General features: G+C 42.9%; 1 protein-coding gene across 1 annotated transcript in view; it reads right to left on the bottom strand.

Annotated features, from left to right (window-relative positions):
* The window catches only part of adcy8 (adenylate cyclase 8 (brain)), a 68,398-nt gene extending 53,127 nt beyond the window's left edge, over nucleotides 1–15,271 (bottom strand). Inside the window, exons 1-4 of the mRNA XM_034104937.2 lie at nucleotides 15,236–15,271; nucleotides 9,776–9,925; nucleotides 1,981–2,111; nucleotides 283–394 (exon numbers count right to left, since the gene is read on the bottom strand). Of these exons, the coding sequence (XP_033960828.1) occupies nucleotides 283–394; nucleotides 1,981–2,111; nucleotides 9,776–9,925; nucleotides 15,236–15,271 (429 nt within the window). The remainder of the gene's footprint in view (nucleotides 1–282; nucleotides 395–1,980; nucleotides 2,112–9,775; nucleotides 9,926–15,235) is intronic.
* Nucleotides 15,272–15,473: the final 202 nt, after the last annotated feature.

Raw genomic sequence — 15,473 nt, forward strand, 5'->3', positions numbered from 1 at the left:
TACGTTTCACTTTTGATTGCATGATATAGCCCAGGGCAACACCTTCGTCACACATGTTGCCACTTGTTTGTACCATTTTCAGGCGATTTGTAATCTGTTCTAGAAAAACGATGTGATTTTGGATATCTGTGGAGTCAGGTAAGTGGTCCTTGGTGTGAAAAAGTTTGAGAAACACTGGTCTAAACTGACACAACTTTGTAATAGTGCGAGTGTTTGATGCTGAAAAGGGACAGGACAAACATTTAAAGAAAAAACACTCATGCATTTAGTGAAATCTCTTACGTGTGCGAGGCGGTCGAAGCGTGCAAAGAGTTCGTTCAACATTCGCACCAGCTCCTGCGCCGACAGCGTCGTGGAGAGGTTAGTGAAGCCTTTGACATCTGCGAAAAGAATGCTGAATAAAATATAGAAATGTCACTTCAATATCCAGTTCTTCACCATCCAAACACTTCATAATAACATGGAGTGATACATAATAATGAATCTGAAACAACACTATTTCTCAGTAATATCTGACACAAAGATATCAGGGTCAGTTAGCTTCGAGAACCTGCAGGAACTAGCATACGATGGATAATTTGCTTGATCAGCAAACATTGTTTTAATTGACATTAATTAGCTGTATATCCTGTATAGACAGTATTTCAACAATAGAGTGGTGCAGGAATGTCATATTTCTGTAATGGACCCTGAAGGCAGCATCAACCTGGCTCCTGCTGGAAAAAAACAATGGGATTTCTCCATGTGATTTTGGATTATTGCAGAAAATAATCTCTGTGTCAAACGAACGTTTATGATAATTACACATTTAGTTCATCAGGATAATCTCCACATATGAACACCACTTTATGATTTCTGAAGTTAAAAGCTAATGTTGGGCTATAAAGGAACAACAACACGGTCACTTGACTTCACATCACCACCGCTAAGCTAAAGGTGGCTAATGTTGGGCTATAAAGGAACAACAACACGGTCACATGACTTCACGTCACCACCGCTAAGCTAAAGGTGGCTAATGTTGGGCTATAAAGGAACTACAGCACGGCCACATGACTTCACGTCACCACCGCTAAGCTAAAGGCGGCTAATGTTGGGCTATGAAGGAACTACAGCACGGTCACATGACTTCACATCACCACCGCTAAGCTAAAGGAGGCTAACGTTGGGCTATAAAGGAACTACAGCACGGTCACATGACTTCACGTCACCACCGCTAAGCTAAAGGAGGCTAATGTTGGGCTATAAAGGAACTACAGCACGGTCACATGACTTCACGTCACCACCGCTAAGCTAAAGGTGGCTAATGTTGGGCTATGAAGGAACTACAGCACGGTCACATGACTTCACATCACCACCGCTAAGCTAAAGGAGGCTAATGTTAGCTATAAAGGAACTACAGCACGGTCACATGACTTCACGTCACCACCGCTAAGCTAAAGGAGGCTAATGTTGGGCTATAAAGGAACTACAGCACGGTCACATGACTTCACGTCACCACCGCTAAGCTAAAGGTGGCTAATGTTGGGCTATGAAAGAACTACAGCACGGTCACATGACTTCACGTCACCACCGCTAAGCTAAAGGCGGCTAATGTTGGGCTTGATGACGTTATGTCGTCTCATTTAGACACTTGTTAGCAACCGCAGTTTTAAAATTCTCCAGTGGGGTATATACTAACGTATTTTATGTCGTATAAAGAAACTGTAAAAAACACTTTTAACCACAGACGTAATTTGAAGCTAACAACCAAAAACACATTCAGAAAACCATTTACTTCCAGTCCAGGAGACAGGAAGTGCTGAAATGCTGAGTCATGTCACGGTTTTAGGACTCATGCCTGCACCTCTCTATTTAAGAGCATGCCTCATCTATCCCTTTCTTTTTTCAGAATTAAAAATGGACCATATGTGAAATGTTCCCTCCTAGTGAGTCATAATGTCCACACACACACACGTTAAATGAATACACTCGTGTCCTCACCTGACATTCTCGTAGCGGTGGATGTAGATTCTGTGGAACTGATGCTGGAGGTGTTCGTCGTCTACATTTGTCATGTCGTTGATCATTTCCAAAACTACAAAACGAGGCAGGACTGATAACACCAGTCTCTCCTGCGGGGGGAGAAAAGCATCTCGTTAGTTCTGAGAAACAGCCGAATAATTATTACACATTTGGATATAATGAGAAGATGCTGGTTTACTCTTCTTCTCTTACAAATAAGTGACCTTTCGTAACATATCATCTTGCTTAACGATGTTATCATATATGTGTTCGAGACTGACCGTCAGTCCTTCCATGACGGAGATACCGATTAATTCAATTGATAAAGAAACACCTTTTTTGGTAATGTAACAGTAATGGAGAAATACACATGTCACGTTTGAGATGTCCTGCTGCTGATTATTTAAGCTTAAACACGTAATGTATTTACGTCTCCCCAGGGATGAATGTACCACGGTGAACAACACAGCATCAAGATTAGGCAAAGAGGACTCGACTGAAGTCAGAGAGTTGGTATTAAACTGGCGGGAGCAGCATCTTGTAAAAACAAGTTACATAAAGTCCGTCTGTAAGGACTGATTTAAGAGATGACTGCGTCTCTGCCAGGCTAAGCTCCGGCAGCAGAAGATCCTCAGGAAGAATAAATATCTCTGAGCTGTACGTGCCGACACGCGGGAGCCATCGCTCGGTTTCTGTTTCAACCAACACACAACTTTCTCTGCGTCAGAACACAACCAACACATGTTCAACAAACCAGATGGACTTTGGGGCTTCACATATTTAATAACTGCAACTCTCAAGGATTAACTTTGTGTTAAAGGGTTTTAATAAACAAATGTTGCATCAATCAAACACAAATGTTCCATAACACAGGAACCAATATATGTGTCTACTGTTGATGTGAAGAATACAACGCATGTTATTTTCGGCCTCTCTGGATCCTAATCCTAATGCACTCTGTACGGTTTCCAGTAAAAAATACATATTAGGGGATACATTCTAAAACCCTGAAAGGAGGCAGCCTTTTAGCACTTCCTGTCTCCTCTTCAATAGTTTTCTGAGTGTGTTTTTAGTTGTTAGCGTGAAATAAGGTCTGTGGTTAACACAAGCTGAAGAGATTTTTATTCTACGACATAAAAAGCTTAGCAGTGGTGACGTGAAGTCATGTGACCGTGCTGTAGTTCCTTTACAGCCCAACATTAGCCTCCTTTAGCTTAGCGGTGGTGAGGTGAAGTCATGTGACCGTGCTGTAGTTCCTCTATAGCCCAACATTAGCCTCCTTTAGCTTAGCGGTGGTGACGTGAAGTCATGTGACCGTGCTGTAGTTCCTTTATAGCCCAACATTAGCCTCCTTTAGCTTAGCGGTGGTGAGGTGAAGTCATGTGACCGTGCTGTAGTTCCTTTATAGCCCAACATTAGCCACCTTTAGCTTAGCGGTGGTGACGTGAAGTCATGTGACCGTGCTGTAGTTCCTCTATAGCCCAGCATTAGCCTCCTTTAGCTTAGCGGTGGTGACCTGAAGTCATGTGACCGTGCTGTAGTTCCTCTATAGCCCAGCATTAGCCTCCTTTAGCTTAGCGGTGGTGACCTGAAGTCATGTGACCGTGCTGTAGTTCCTCTATAGCCCAGCATTAGCCTCCTTTAGCTTAGCGGTGGTGACGTGAAGTCATGTGACCGTGCTGTAGTTCCTTTATAGCCCAACATTAGCCGCCTTTAGCTTAGCGGTGGTGACGTGAAGTCATGTGACCGTGCTGTAGTTCCTTTATAGCCCAACATTCGCCACCTATAGCTTAGCGGTGGTGACGTGAAGTCATGTGACCGTGCTGTAGTTCCTTTATAGCCCAACATTAGCCACCTTTAGCTTAGCGGTGGTGACGTGAAGTCATGTGACCTTGCTGTAGTTCCTTTATAGCCCAGCATTAGCCTCTTTTAGCTTAGCGGTGGTGACGTGAAGTCATGTGACCGTGCTGTAGTTCCTTTATAGCCCAACATTAGCGTCCTTTAGTTTAGCGGTGGCGACGTGAAGTCATGTGACCGTGCTGTAGTTCCTTTATAGCCCAACATTCGCCACCTGTAGCTTAGCGGTGGTGACGTGAAGTCATGTGACCGTGCTGTAGTTCCTTTATAGCCTAACATTAGCCACCTTTAGCTTAGCGGTGGTGACGTGAAGTCATGTGACCTTGCTGTAGTTCCTTTATAGCCCAGCATTAGCCTCTTTTAGCTTAGCGGTGGTGACGTGAAGTCATGTGACCGTGCTGTAGTTCCTTTATAGCCCAACATTAGCGTCCTTTAGTTTAGCGGTGGCGACGTGAAGTCATGTGACCGTGCTGTAGTTCCTTTATAGTCCAACATTAGCCTCCTTTAGCTTAGCTGTGGTGACGTGAAGTCATGTGACCGTGCTGTAGTTCCTTTATAGCCCAACATTAGCTTTTTACTTCATGAATTATAAAGTGGCGTTAATATGTAGAGATTATCCTGCTGAACAAAACGTTTGTTTGACACAGAGATTATTTTCTGCAATAATCCAAAATCACATGGAGAAATCCCATTGGCTTGTTGTGGATGGAACCAGGGAGATGCTGCCTTCAGGGTCCACAACAAGAATACGTCACCCCTCCATCACTCAGTGGAGTTGTGTAATGTGTAAACTGTGTTGGTTGAGCTGCTCTCGGTGCAGAAAGTGGAGCAGAGCGTCCCCAAATGAAAGTCTAGACAGAAACTCAGCAGTGGAGCGTTGCTAATGCTTCCTCTGCTGCATCACAAGCGAACGCTGCAGGGTGTGGAGGTGCAGATACACTGCAAGAAATGTGCATTTTACACAGGGGCATCTTGAATTTACATTTAGAGTCTGACCCTAATTTTTGTTTTTTGTTTCGTCTTCGCTGCACCACAGGAAGTCAGCGGTCAGTCAGACTGTAGCTGGTTCAAAGCAATAGCCGACCTCATGTAACCTATATTTTTGCTTAAAATGACTTCCAGGTAGAAAACGTGCTTATACACGGTATTTATTCTACTGTACAGTATTTCATTTTGCATTACGTCTTATCTCTCTGTCTTGTATTTCTCTGTTTCTTGAACAATTGTGTCTATTTCACTGTTGTACTTCTTTAGCGGTGGTGACGTGAAGTCATGTGACCGTGCTGTAGTTCCTTTATAGCCCAACATTAGCCTCCTTTAGCTTAGCGGTGGTGACGTGAAGTCATGTGACCGTGCTGTAGTTCCTTTATAGCCCAGCATTAGCCTCCTTTAGCTTAGCGGTGGTGACGTGAAGTCATGTGACCGTGCTGTAGTTCCTTTAAAGCCCAACATTAGCCACCTTTAGCTTAGCGGTGGTGACGTGAAGTCATGTGACCGTGCTGTAGTTCCTTTATAGCCCAGCATTAGCCTCCTTTAGCTTAGCGGTGGTGACGTGAAGTCATGTGACCGTGCTGTAGTTCCTTTAAAGCCCAACATTAGCCACCTTTAGCTTAGCGGTGGTGACGTGAAGTCATGTGACCGTGCTGTAGTTCCTCTATAGCCCAACATTAGCCACCTTTAGCTTAGCGGTGGTGACGTGAAGTCATGTGACCGTGCTGTAGTTCCTTTATAGCCCAACATTAGCCACCTTTAGCTTAGCGGTGGTGACGTGAAGTCATGTGACCGTGCTGTAGTTCCTTTATAGCCCAACATTAGCCACCTTTAGCTTAGCGGTGGTGACGTGAAGTCATGTGACCGTGCTGTAGTTCCTCTATAGCCCAACATTAGCCACCTTTAGCTTAGCGGTGGTGACGTGAAGTCATGTGACCGTGCTGTAGTTCCTTTATAGCCCAGCATTAGCCTCCTTTAGCTTAGCGGCGGTGACGTGAAGTCATGTGACCGTGCTGTAGTTCCTTTATAGCCCAGCATTAGCCTCCTTTAGCTTAGCGGTGGTGACGTGAAGTCATCTGACCGTGCTGTAGTTCCTTTATAGCCCAACATTAGCCACCTTTAGCTCAGCGGTGGTGACGTGAAGTCATGTGACCGTGCTGTAGTTCCTCTATAGCCCAACATTAGCCTCCTTTAGCTTAGCGGTGGTGACGTGAAGTCATGTGACCGTGCTGTAGTTCCTTTATAGCCCAACATTAGCCACCTTTAGCTTTTTACAGGTACACGGTATTTATTCTACTGTACAGTATTTCATTTTGCATTACATCTTATCTCTCTGTCTTGTATTTCTCTTTTTCTTGAACAATTGTGTCTATTTCACTGTTGTACTTCTTTCCTTTTATGTTAAGTGTGTTGTATATTGCATAGTTGGAGGAAAGAAATCACAGGAACTCACAATTACTTTCATTTCAGCTGTAAAAACACGTCAGCTTGGCTTTTCTCACATATTTCATGAAAATATAAGTGAATATTTAAAGAGTAAATAAATCTCATTTGACTACACTGTTGGTAAATCTAACTGCATCTCACGTCTGCACATGGTTTGCAGTGTGTACAGTGGGCGGTGTGTGTTTGCTTCACTGGACACACACTTTGCTTTCAGTCAGATGAGAGCCAGGGGACTCAGTGTCAGATTAGTTTTGAAAGTCATTAGCGTAGCTTGAATTTAGCCGCGAGCTAAAGCCCTGCTGCAGCTCCCTGACAACTTCCATCTTCAACGGTTCCTCCGATGGGGTTAAAGGTTCAGTGGGAAACACTTTGTTCCTCCGTGCTGCTTTTATTGTCGCTTGTGGGGGGGGGGGTCATCAGTTTAAAGTCAGCTTTAAGGTCCAATTTAGAGTTGCCGCCTGAAGCTGATTTGCTATTCCTAATCGGTGCTGAACCGTGAGAGCTTTCATCCAAAACAGTAAACATCAGTTTATTACAAAGGGCTTATATCGGCATTTTGGGGCATTTAGAAAATACTCTCAGGGCTGCCGTTGGGAATTACATAAATATACATGAAATTAAGATTAAGATTAAGATGAACTTTTATTAATCCCTCATGGGGAAATTATTTCTCTGCATTTGACCCATCCTAGTGTTAGGAGCAGTGTGCTGCCATTTTGAACGGCGCCCGGGGAGCAATGTGGGGAACGGTGCCTTGCTCAGGGACACCTCGGTAGCACTTCAGCAAATCAGTCCTTTTGGGAGAGGGGAAACATAATGTTTTACTTAAAGCATCATCTTTAGGTACATTAGAGCAGTGTTTTTCAAAGTGGGGGCCCCGACCCCCCGGGGGGCGCCAGGGGGTGCCAAGGGGTTCACGCAAAGTTTGAGGGAAAGGGGAATTTTTTTTTTCCAGATGTTATTAATAACTGCATATCTATCAATCTGTGTCCTTTGATGCCAATCTTTTAATATTTTTTATTTATTAATATTTTATTGTTTTTAAATCTCACGACCGGCCTTCAAGCCAATCAGAATCGAGCTGCCGCTGCTGAGAGTGAAACTGAGTATCTGCTCAGCTTTTGGAGCAAGTGAGAGCTATTGAATATTTCGCTCTGCAGCCGGATGAGAGCACGGATGTAGCAAATATTGATGTTTATATATGAATATAAATATGTGTATTGATAATATTACTGTTGAATATTATATATAATATTATTAAGGCATAATTAGCTTGCAAAAATAATTGTTCATATTACTGTTCAACAGTATATAATATTATAAAGACAGAAATCACTTTTTATTAATACAAATATATATTAAGAAAATGTATTAAGCTGTATGATTAATTAGTCATATTCTCCATCATAATGTGCTCAGGGGGGGGGGGGGATAATGCCATATGGGGTCCTTGGCATGGCAACGTTTGGGAACCCCTGCATTAGAAAACCATGAGCACGGAACGTGAGGGGGGGCAGGGTCTTTCCAGTGGAAAGGAAGTACTTCTGCTGTGTCATTATTTATTATATGTAGGGCGGTCAAGTTAACGCGTTAATAACGTAGCGCCATTTTTTTTTTAATGCCACTAATTATTTTAACGTGTGATTAACGCATGTGTATTTGTCCTCGGCCCGCCCCGTAGTTTCAGAGCCCAAAGGCTTGACGTTGCTGTTGTTGTTGTTGTTAGTTGGATGGTGAGATTCTAGCGAGAGATGTGGATACAAGTAAAGGTGTTGTGAACAGCTAGCCAAGCCACAGCTGATGCTCAGCCCGCTCCTGCCGCTCGCTTGTGGCGGACCACGAAGTAACGATGCTACGCTGCGGCTAAGCTATTCTCGATTCAACTATTACTTTAATTTTACAATTATCGCAGGGACAAATTGCGTTTACAGAAATACACCCAATAAAAGTGAGAACAGTCCTGATTGTACGAAATAAATAAATAAACAAAGTGTCTTTGAGCACGCTATTTTCAGAACATTTGAAACACACCATCTGAATGCAACGCGGAGGGACAACATGGCTTCTGTTTAACACGTGTATTAGCAGTTTTCTAGTTTCAAGTGTTTCACTCGGTCTGTTGCTGTGAGGAGTATCCTCATCAGCTGCACACGGATCTGATGTGCCCTGACCTTCCTCACAATAACACGTGATACTAACACTCAGATTGACATGTAGTGCTTTCTGACTGGAGAGAAGCCACCGGCGGCGGCGGCGGCTCGCATCGACAGACGATAGATGATGTGTCTGGATGTGAACCTGACTCCCGTCTTATGTCACAGTCGCACTTTAAGGACACACACGCAGTGAGGCCGTATGACAGAAACATGGCTCTGTGTTCTTACAGCATGTTGACAGAAATGGAAGGCCGTGATTGGTTCCCATCAAGACATCTCGCTCCATTATCCATTACAGCTCAGAGCCAAGAACCTTCCAGGAAACACGACGGCGTAAAGACTTTCTGTGGCTTCTCAGAGCCCAGCTGTCCACTCCACTGCGTACACAAAGCCCTCTGTGTGTGTGTGTGTGTGTGTGTGTGTGTGTGTGTGTGGTGTGTGTGTGTGTGTGTGTGTGTGTGTGTGTGTGTGTGTGTGTGTGTGTGTGTGTGTGTGTGTGTGTGTGTGTGTGTGTGTGTGTGTGTGTGTGTGTGTGTGTGTGTGTCTGTGTGTGTGTGTCTGTGTGTGTGTGTGTGTGTGTGTGTGTCTGTGTGTGTCTGTGTGTGTGTTTATACTGCTGTGCCCATCTGACTCAGACTATGTTGATTCTATTTCAGTATGTGTGTGTGTGTGTGTGTGTGTGTGTGTGTGTGTGTGTGTGTGTGTGTGTGTGTGTGTGTGTGTGTGTGTGTGTGTGTGTGTGTGTGTGTGTGTGTGTGTGTGTGTGTGTGTGTGTGTGTGTGTGTTTGGTAGCTTGTTAGGCAGTGTTTGCAGCAGTGTGTGTGTGTGTGTGTGTGTGTGTGTGTGTGTGTTGTATGCGTGTGTGTGTGTGTGCGTGTGCGTGTGTGCGTGTGTGTGTGTGTGTGTGTGTGTGTGTTGTGTGTGTGTGTGTGTGTGTGTGTGTGTGTGTGTGTGTCCACCATGCTGATGCCCAGTTAGCAGCGGATCGATGTAGCGTCTGTGTTCCCGTCCTCTCTGCGGGCTCATTAGCCGAGCTGCAAACAGCCAGTGCTGTCGACTGAAATCCATCAATGGCTGCTTTCTTATCAAAGCCTGAGCGCACCGAGCGACCCCCCCCCCCCCCAACGGGAGGGCAACGACACACGGCTGTCTCCACCACATCGAGCGTGTTCTTTCGCGTGTTAGCATGCCTATTACATGCATTCATCCACATACACTTGCACTTGAGCTTCTTCGAGCCGCATTAGGCAACGCACGTGTCTCTGTAAAGCACCTTCCGCTCGTTGGCCTTGACCCTTGTTTGAGCGTTATCGTGTCGTCCTCACCTGTCTCTGGTTCTCCGTCTCCAGCCGCAGCCGCGCCTCGATGCAGCGCCTCGTCTCCAGGAAGGCCTGGCGCTGGGCCCGGTCCGACAGGTAACTGATGAAGACGCCCGCTGTGTTCATACAGAGGAACAGCACCGCCTGCGCCGCCACCTGAAACACACACACACACACACACACACACACACACACACACACACACACACACACACACACACACACACACACACACACACACACACACACACACAGAGGGTGAGATATCACAGACGATACGATCAGAGGTGGGAAGTAGTGGAGTACAAATACTTTGGTACTGTACTTAAGTACATGTTTCTGGTATCAGTACTTTACTCCACTACTTATATTTCTGACGACTTTTTACTTTGACTTCTTACATGTTGAACACAAATACCTGTACTTTCTACTTCTTACATGTTGAACACAAATACCTGTACTTTCTACTTCTCACATGTTGAACTCAAATACCTGTACTTTCTACTTCTTACATGTTGAACTCAAATACCTGTACTTTCTACTTCTTACATGTTGAACTCAAATACCTGTACTTTCTACTTCTCACATGTTGAACCCAAATACCTGTACTTTCTACTTCTTACATGTTGAACACAAATACCTGTACTTTCTACTTCTCTCATGTTGAACTCAAATACCTGAACACAAATACCTGTACTTTCTACTTCTTACATGTTGAACACAAATACCTGTACTTTCTACTTCTCACATGTTGAACTCAAATACCTGTACTTTCTACTTCTTACATGTTGAACTCAAATACCTGTACTTTCTACTTCTTACATGTTGAACTCAAATACCTGTACTTTCTACTTCTCACATGTTGAACCCAAATACCTGTACTTTCTACTTCTTACATGTTGAACACAAATACCTGTACTTTCTACTTCTTACATGTTGAACACAAATACCTGTACTTTCTACTTCTTACATGTTGAACACAAATACCTGTACTTTCTACTTCTTACATGTTGAACTCAAATACATGTACTTTCTACTTCTTACATGTTGAACTCAAATACCTGTACTTTCTACTTCTTACATGTTGAACACAAATACCTGTACTTTCTACTTCTCACATGTTGAACTCAAATACCTGTACTTTCTACTTCTTACATGTTGAACACAAATACCTGTACTTTCTACTTCTCACATGTTGAACCCAAATACCTGTACTTTCTACTTCTCACATGTTGAACCCAAATACCTGTACTTTCTACTTCTTACATGTTGAACACAAATACCTGTACTTTCTACTTCTCACATGTTGAACTCAAATACCTGTACTTTCTACTTCTTACATGTTGAACTCAAATACCTGTACTTTCTACTTCTCACATGTTGAACTCAAATACCTGTACTTTCTACTTCTTACATGTTGAACACAAATACCTGTACTTTCTACTTCTCACATGTTGAACTCAAATACCTGTACTTTCTACTTCTTACATGTTGAACACAAATACCTGTACTTTCTACTTCTCACATGTTGAACCCAAATACCTGTACTTTCTACTTCTCACATGTTGAACCCAAATACCTGTACTTTCTACTTCTTACATGTTGAACACAAATACCTGTACTTTCTACTTCTCACATGTTGAACTCAAATACCTGTACTTTCTACTTCTTACATGTTGAACTCAAATACCTGTACTTTCTACTTCTCACATGTTGAACTCAAATACCTGTACTTTCTACTTCTTACATGTTGAACTCAAATACCTGTACTTTCTACTTCTTACATGTTGAACTCAAATACCTGTACTTTCTACTTCTTACATGTTGAACCCAAATACCTGTACTTTCTACTTCTTACATGTTGAACTCAAATACCTGTACTTTCTACTTCTCTCATGTTGAACTCAAATACCTGTACGTTCTACTTCTCACGTGTTTCTCTTTAAGTGCTTTACACTCTGGGCTGATGTAGAGTAGCACTATAGTGCGAAAACACCACGGCTGAATATTTTATAAATAGGGCGTCTATTTCCACGACCTCATGACTTTGCGCTTCATTACTTTACGATGTATAGACTCCTTTTAAATAACACACCGTCCTCAGGCTCTGGGTCGTGAGGACTCTGATGAGGGTCTTGTAGTAATGTCAGCGTCAGACAGCAGTAAGCATGGATCAGAACCCTCTGTTTGGGGGGTTCGCACACAGACGGAGGATACAGCGTCACACGGTACGTTGAACATGTACCGACTGACCCCGAGACGTCAGAGCTGGAGAGTAACTAAGTACATGTACTCAAGTAACACTTTAGATACGGCCATGTTATGCTACTGTGTACTTCGACTCCACTACAGTTCAGAGGTACATGGTGTACTGTCGCTACTTTCACTATATTTTGATGAGAATACTTTTCTACTTTCACTTGAGGAATATTTTTGAATGCAGGACTTTTACTGTAGCAGAGTATTCCTACACTCTGGTACTTCTACTTTTACTCAAGTACAAGATCTGAGTACTTCTACTTTAACTCAAGCACCAGATCTGAGTACTTCTACTTTTACTCAAGTACCAGATCTGAGTACTTCTACTTTACTCAATAACAAGATCTGAGTACTTCTACTTTACTCAAGAACAAGATCTGAGTACTTCCACTTTTACTCAAGCACCAGATCTGAGTACTTATACTTTTACTCAAGCACCAGATCTGAGTACTTCTACTTTTACTCAAGTACAAGACCTGAGTACTTCTACTTTAACTCAAGTACAAGATCTGAGTACTTCTACTTTTACTCAAGCACAATATCTGAGTACTTCTACTTTTACTCAAGTACAATATCTGAGTACTTGTACTTTTACTCAAGAACATGATCTGAGTACTTCTACTTTTACTCAAGTACAATATCTGAGTACTTGTACTTTTACTCAAGAACATGATCTGAGTACTTCTACTTTTACTCAAGAACAAGATCCGAGTACATCTACTTTTACTCAAGTACCAGATCTGAGTACTTCTACTTTTACTCAAATACAATATCTCAGTACTTTTACTCAAGTACATGATCTGAGTACTTCTACTTTTACTCAAGAACAAGATTTGAGTACTATTACTTTACTCAAGAACAAGATCTGAGTACTTCCACTTTTACTCAAGTACAAGCTCTGAGTACTTCTACTTTACTCAAGAACAAGATCTGAGTGCTTCTACTTTTACTCAAGTACAAGCTCTGAGTACTTCTACTGGTACTCAAGTCCAAGCTCCGAGTACTTCTACTTTTACTCAATACAAGCTCTGAGTACTTCCACGTTTACTCAAGTCCAAGCTCTGAGTACTTCTACTTTTACTCAAGTACAAGATCTGAGTACTTCTACTTTTACTCAAGAACAAGGTCTGAGTACTTCTACCTTTACTCAAGTACAAGATCTGAGTACTTCTACTTTTACTCAAGAACCAGATCTGAGTACTTCTACTTTAACTCAAGTACAAGATCTGAGTACTTCTACTTTTATTCAAGTCCAAGATCTGAGTACTTCTACTTTTACTCAAGTACAAGATCTGAGTACTTCTACTTTTACTCAAGTACAAGATCTGAGTACTTCTACTTTTACTCAAGAACAAGATCTGAGTACTTCTACTTTTACTCAAGTACCAGATCTGAGTACTTCTACTTTTACTCAAATACAATATCTCAGTACTTTTACTCAAGTACATGATCTGAGTACTTCTACTTTACTCAAGCACCAGATCTGAGTACTTCTACTTTTACTCGAGTACAAGATCTGAGTACTTCTACTTTTACTCAAGTACCAGATCTGAGTACTTCTACTTTTACTCAAATAAAAGATATGAGTACTTCTACTTTTACTCAAGTACAAGATCTGAGTACTTCTACTTTTACTCAAGCACCAGATCTGAGTACTTCTACTTTTACTCAAGTACAAGATCTGAGTACTTCTACTTTTACTCAAGTACCAGATCTGAGTACTTCTACTTTTACTCAAATAAAAGATCTGAGTACTTCTACTTTTAGTCAAGTACAAGATCTGAGTACTTCTACTTTTACTCAAGTACAAGATCTGAGTACTTCTACTTTTACTCAAGTACAAGATCTAAGTACTTCTACTTTTACTCAAGCACCAGATCTGAGTACTTCTACTTTTACTCAAGTACCAGATCTGAGTACTTCTACTTTTACTCAAATAAAAGATCTGAGTACTTCTACTTTTACTCAAGTACAAGATCTAAGTACTTCTACTTTTACTCAAGCACCAGATCTGAGTACTTCTACTTTTACTCAAGTACCAGATCTGAGTACTTCTACTTTTACTCAAATAAAAGATCTGAGTACTTCTACTTTTACTCAAGTACAAGATCTAAGTACTTCTACTTTTACTCAAGTACCAGATCTGAGTACTTCCACTTTTACTCAAGTACCAGATCTGAGTACTTCTACTTTTACTCAAGTACCAGATCTGAGTACTTCTCCCACCTCTGATCACGGGTTACTTCACTCAGCGTCAAAGGTTTCTAAAAAATCCTAGCAAAGGTACTTGATACGCTAAAAGACTTGCCTCTTGAATTGGAACAACGAGTGTCTTATCTGCCGTTAAACCACACACACACACACACACACACACACACACACACCACACACACACACACACACACACACACACACACACACACACACACACACACACACACACACACACACACACACACACACACACACACACACACACACACACACACACACACACACACACACACACACACACACACACACACACACACACACACACACACACACACACACAGTGACTCAACATGGCCGCCCCCCTCCCGTGGACTCTGACGGACGCCAGACGGTTTCCCCTCAGCGGTGATCAGGCGCTGAGCAGTCGGGCGTGTCTAAGGGAGCAACGCCCGGCTGACAACAGAGACTTCACGGGGGACGCTCCGCCCACCGGCTTCCTCCTGCGGTCCACACGATGCAGGCGTTGAAAGAGTTCCACACACACCCCCCACTGCTTCTCTGAAGAACACACGCATACCCATGTACGCTCGCTTAAGATGCTAAACTGAACCGCCTTGTTCAAAACTATCAGTATTGCAGTTCATCATTCAGGTCGCGTTCACACCATCCTCGTTCAGTCCGGTCGGATCCAACGCTGGTGTTTAGCCGCTTGGCGCGGGTCGTTTGGGTCGGTGTGAACGCGGTTCGAGACCTCTGAAGTGAACTACACAACCGGACTCTGGTCCACTGGTCTCGGAGCGCTTGCTCGTGAACGCAGCCCGCACCAACACATAGGAAGCGTAGGGTGTACGTGTCACAAGAACGTGGAAGTCTTCAAAATCTTTAGCGAACGAGTGAATCAGAACGAAGTGTTGAACGCATGTAAGTATATAACGTACTTCTCTGCTTTGATTTTCCCGCGCTTTGAATTCACGTCTAGCTTCTAATTCTCACCTCCTGAGACAAACAGACGGCCGTCTCTTCGACCATCGTTAGGATTAATATCAGCTTTCTAATGACCATGTGTGTCCATGTTCTCGCTTCCCTTTCCTTGTATGTTCTGTTGCATGTGGTCAGGCCTAGTACTGATTGGCTTGTGCTCGATTCTGTCCTCTCAGCTGAAATAGATCGACTTGTTTGACTTTATTAAATAACAAAACTTTGCTCGAAACTTCTATCCTTTGTTCGTTTC

Source organism: Pseudochaenichthys georgianus, chromosome 17 (genome assembly GCF_902827115.2).
Source record: "Pseudochaenichthys georgianus chromosome 17, fPseGeo1.2, whole genome shotgun sequence".
NCBI lineage: Eukaryota > Metazoa > Chordata > Actinopteri > Perciformes > Channichthyidae > Pseudochaenichthys > Pseudochaenichthys georgianus.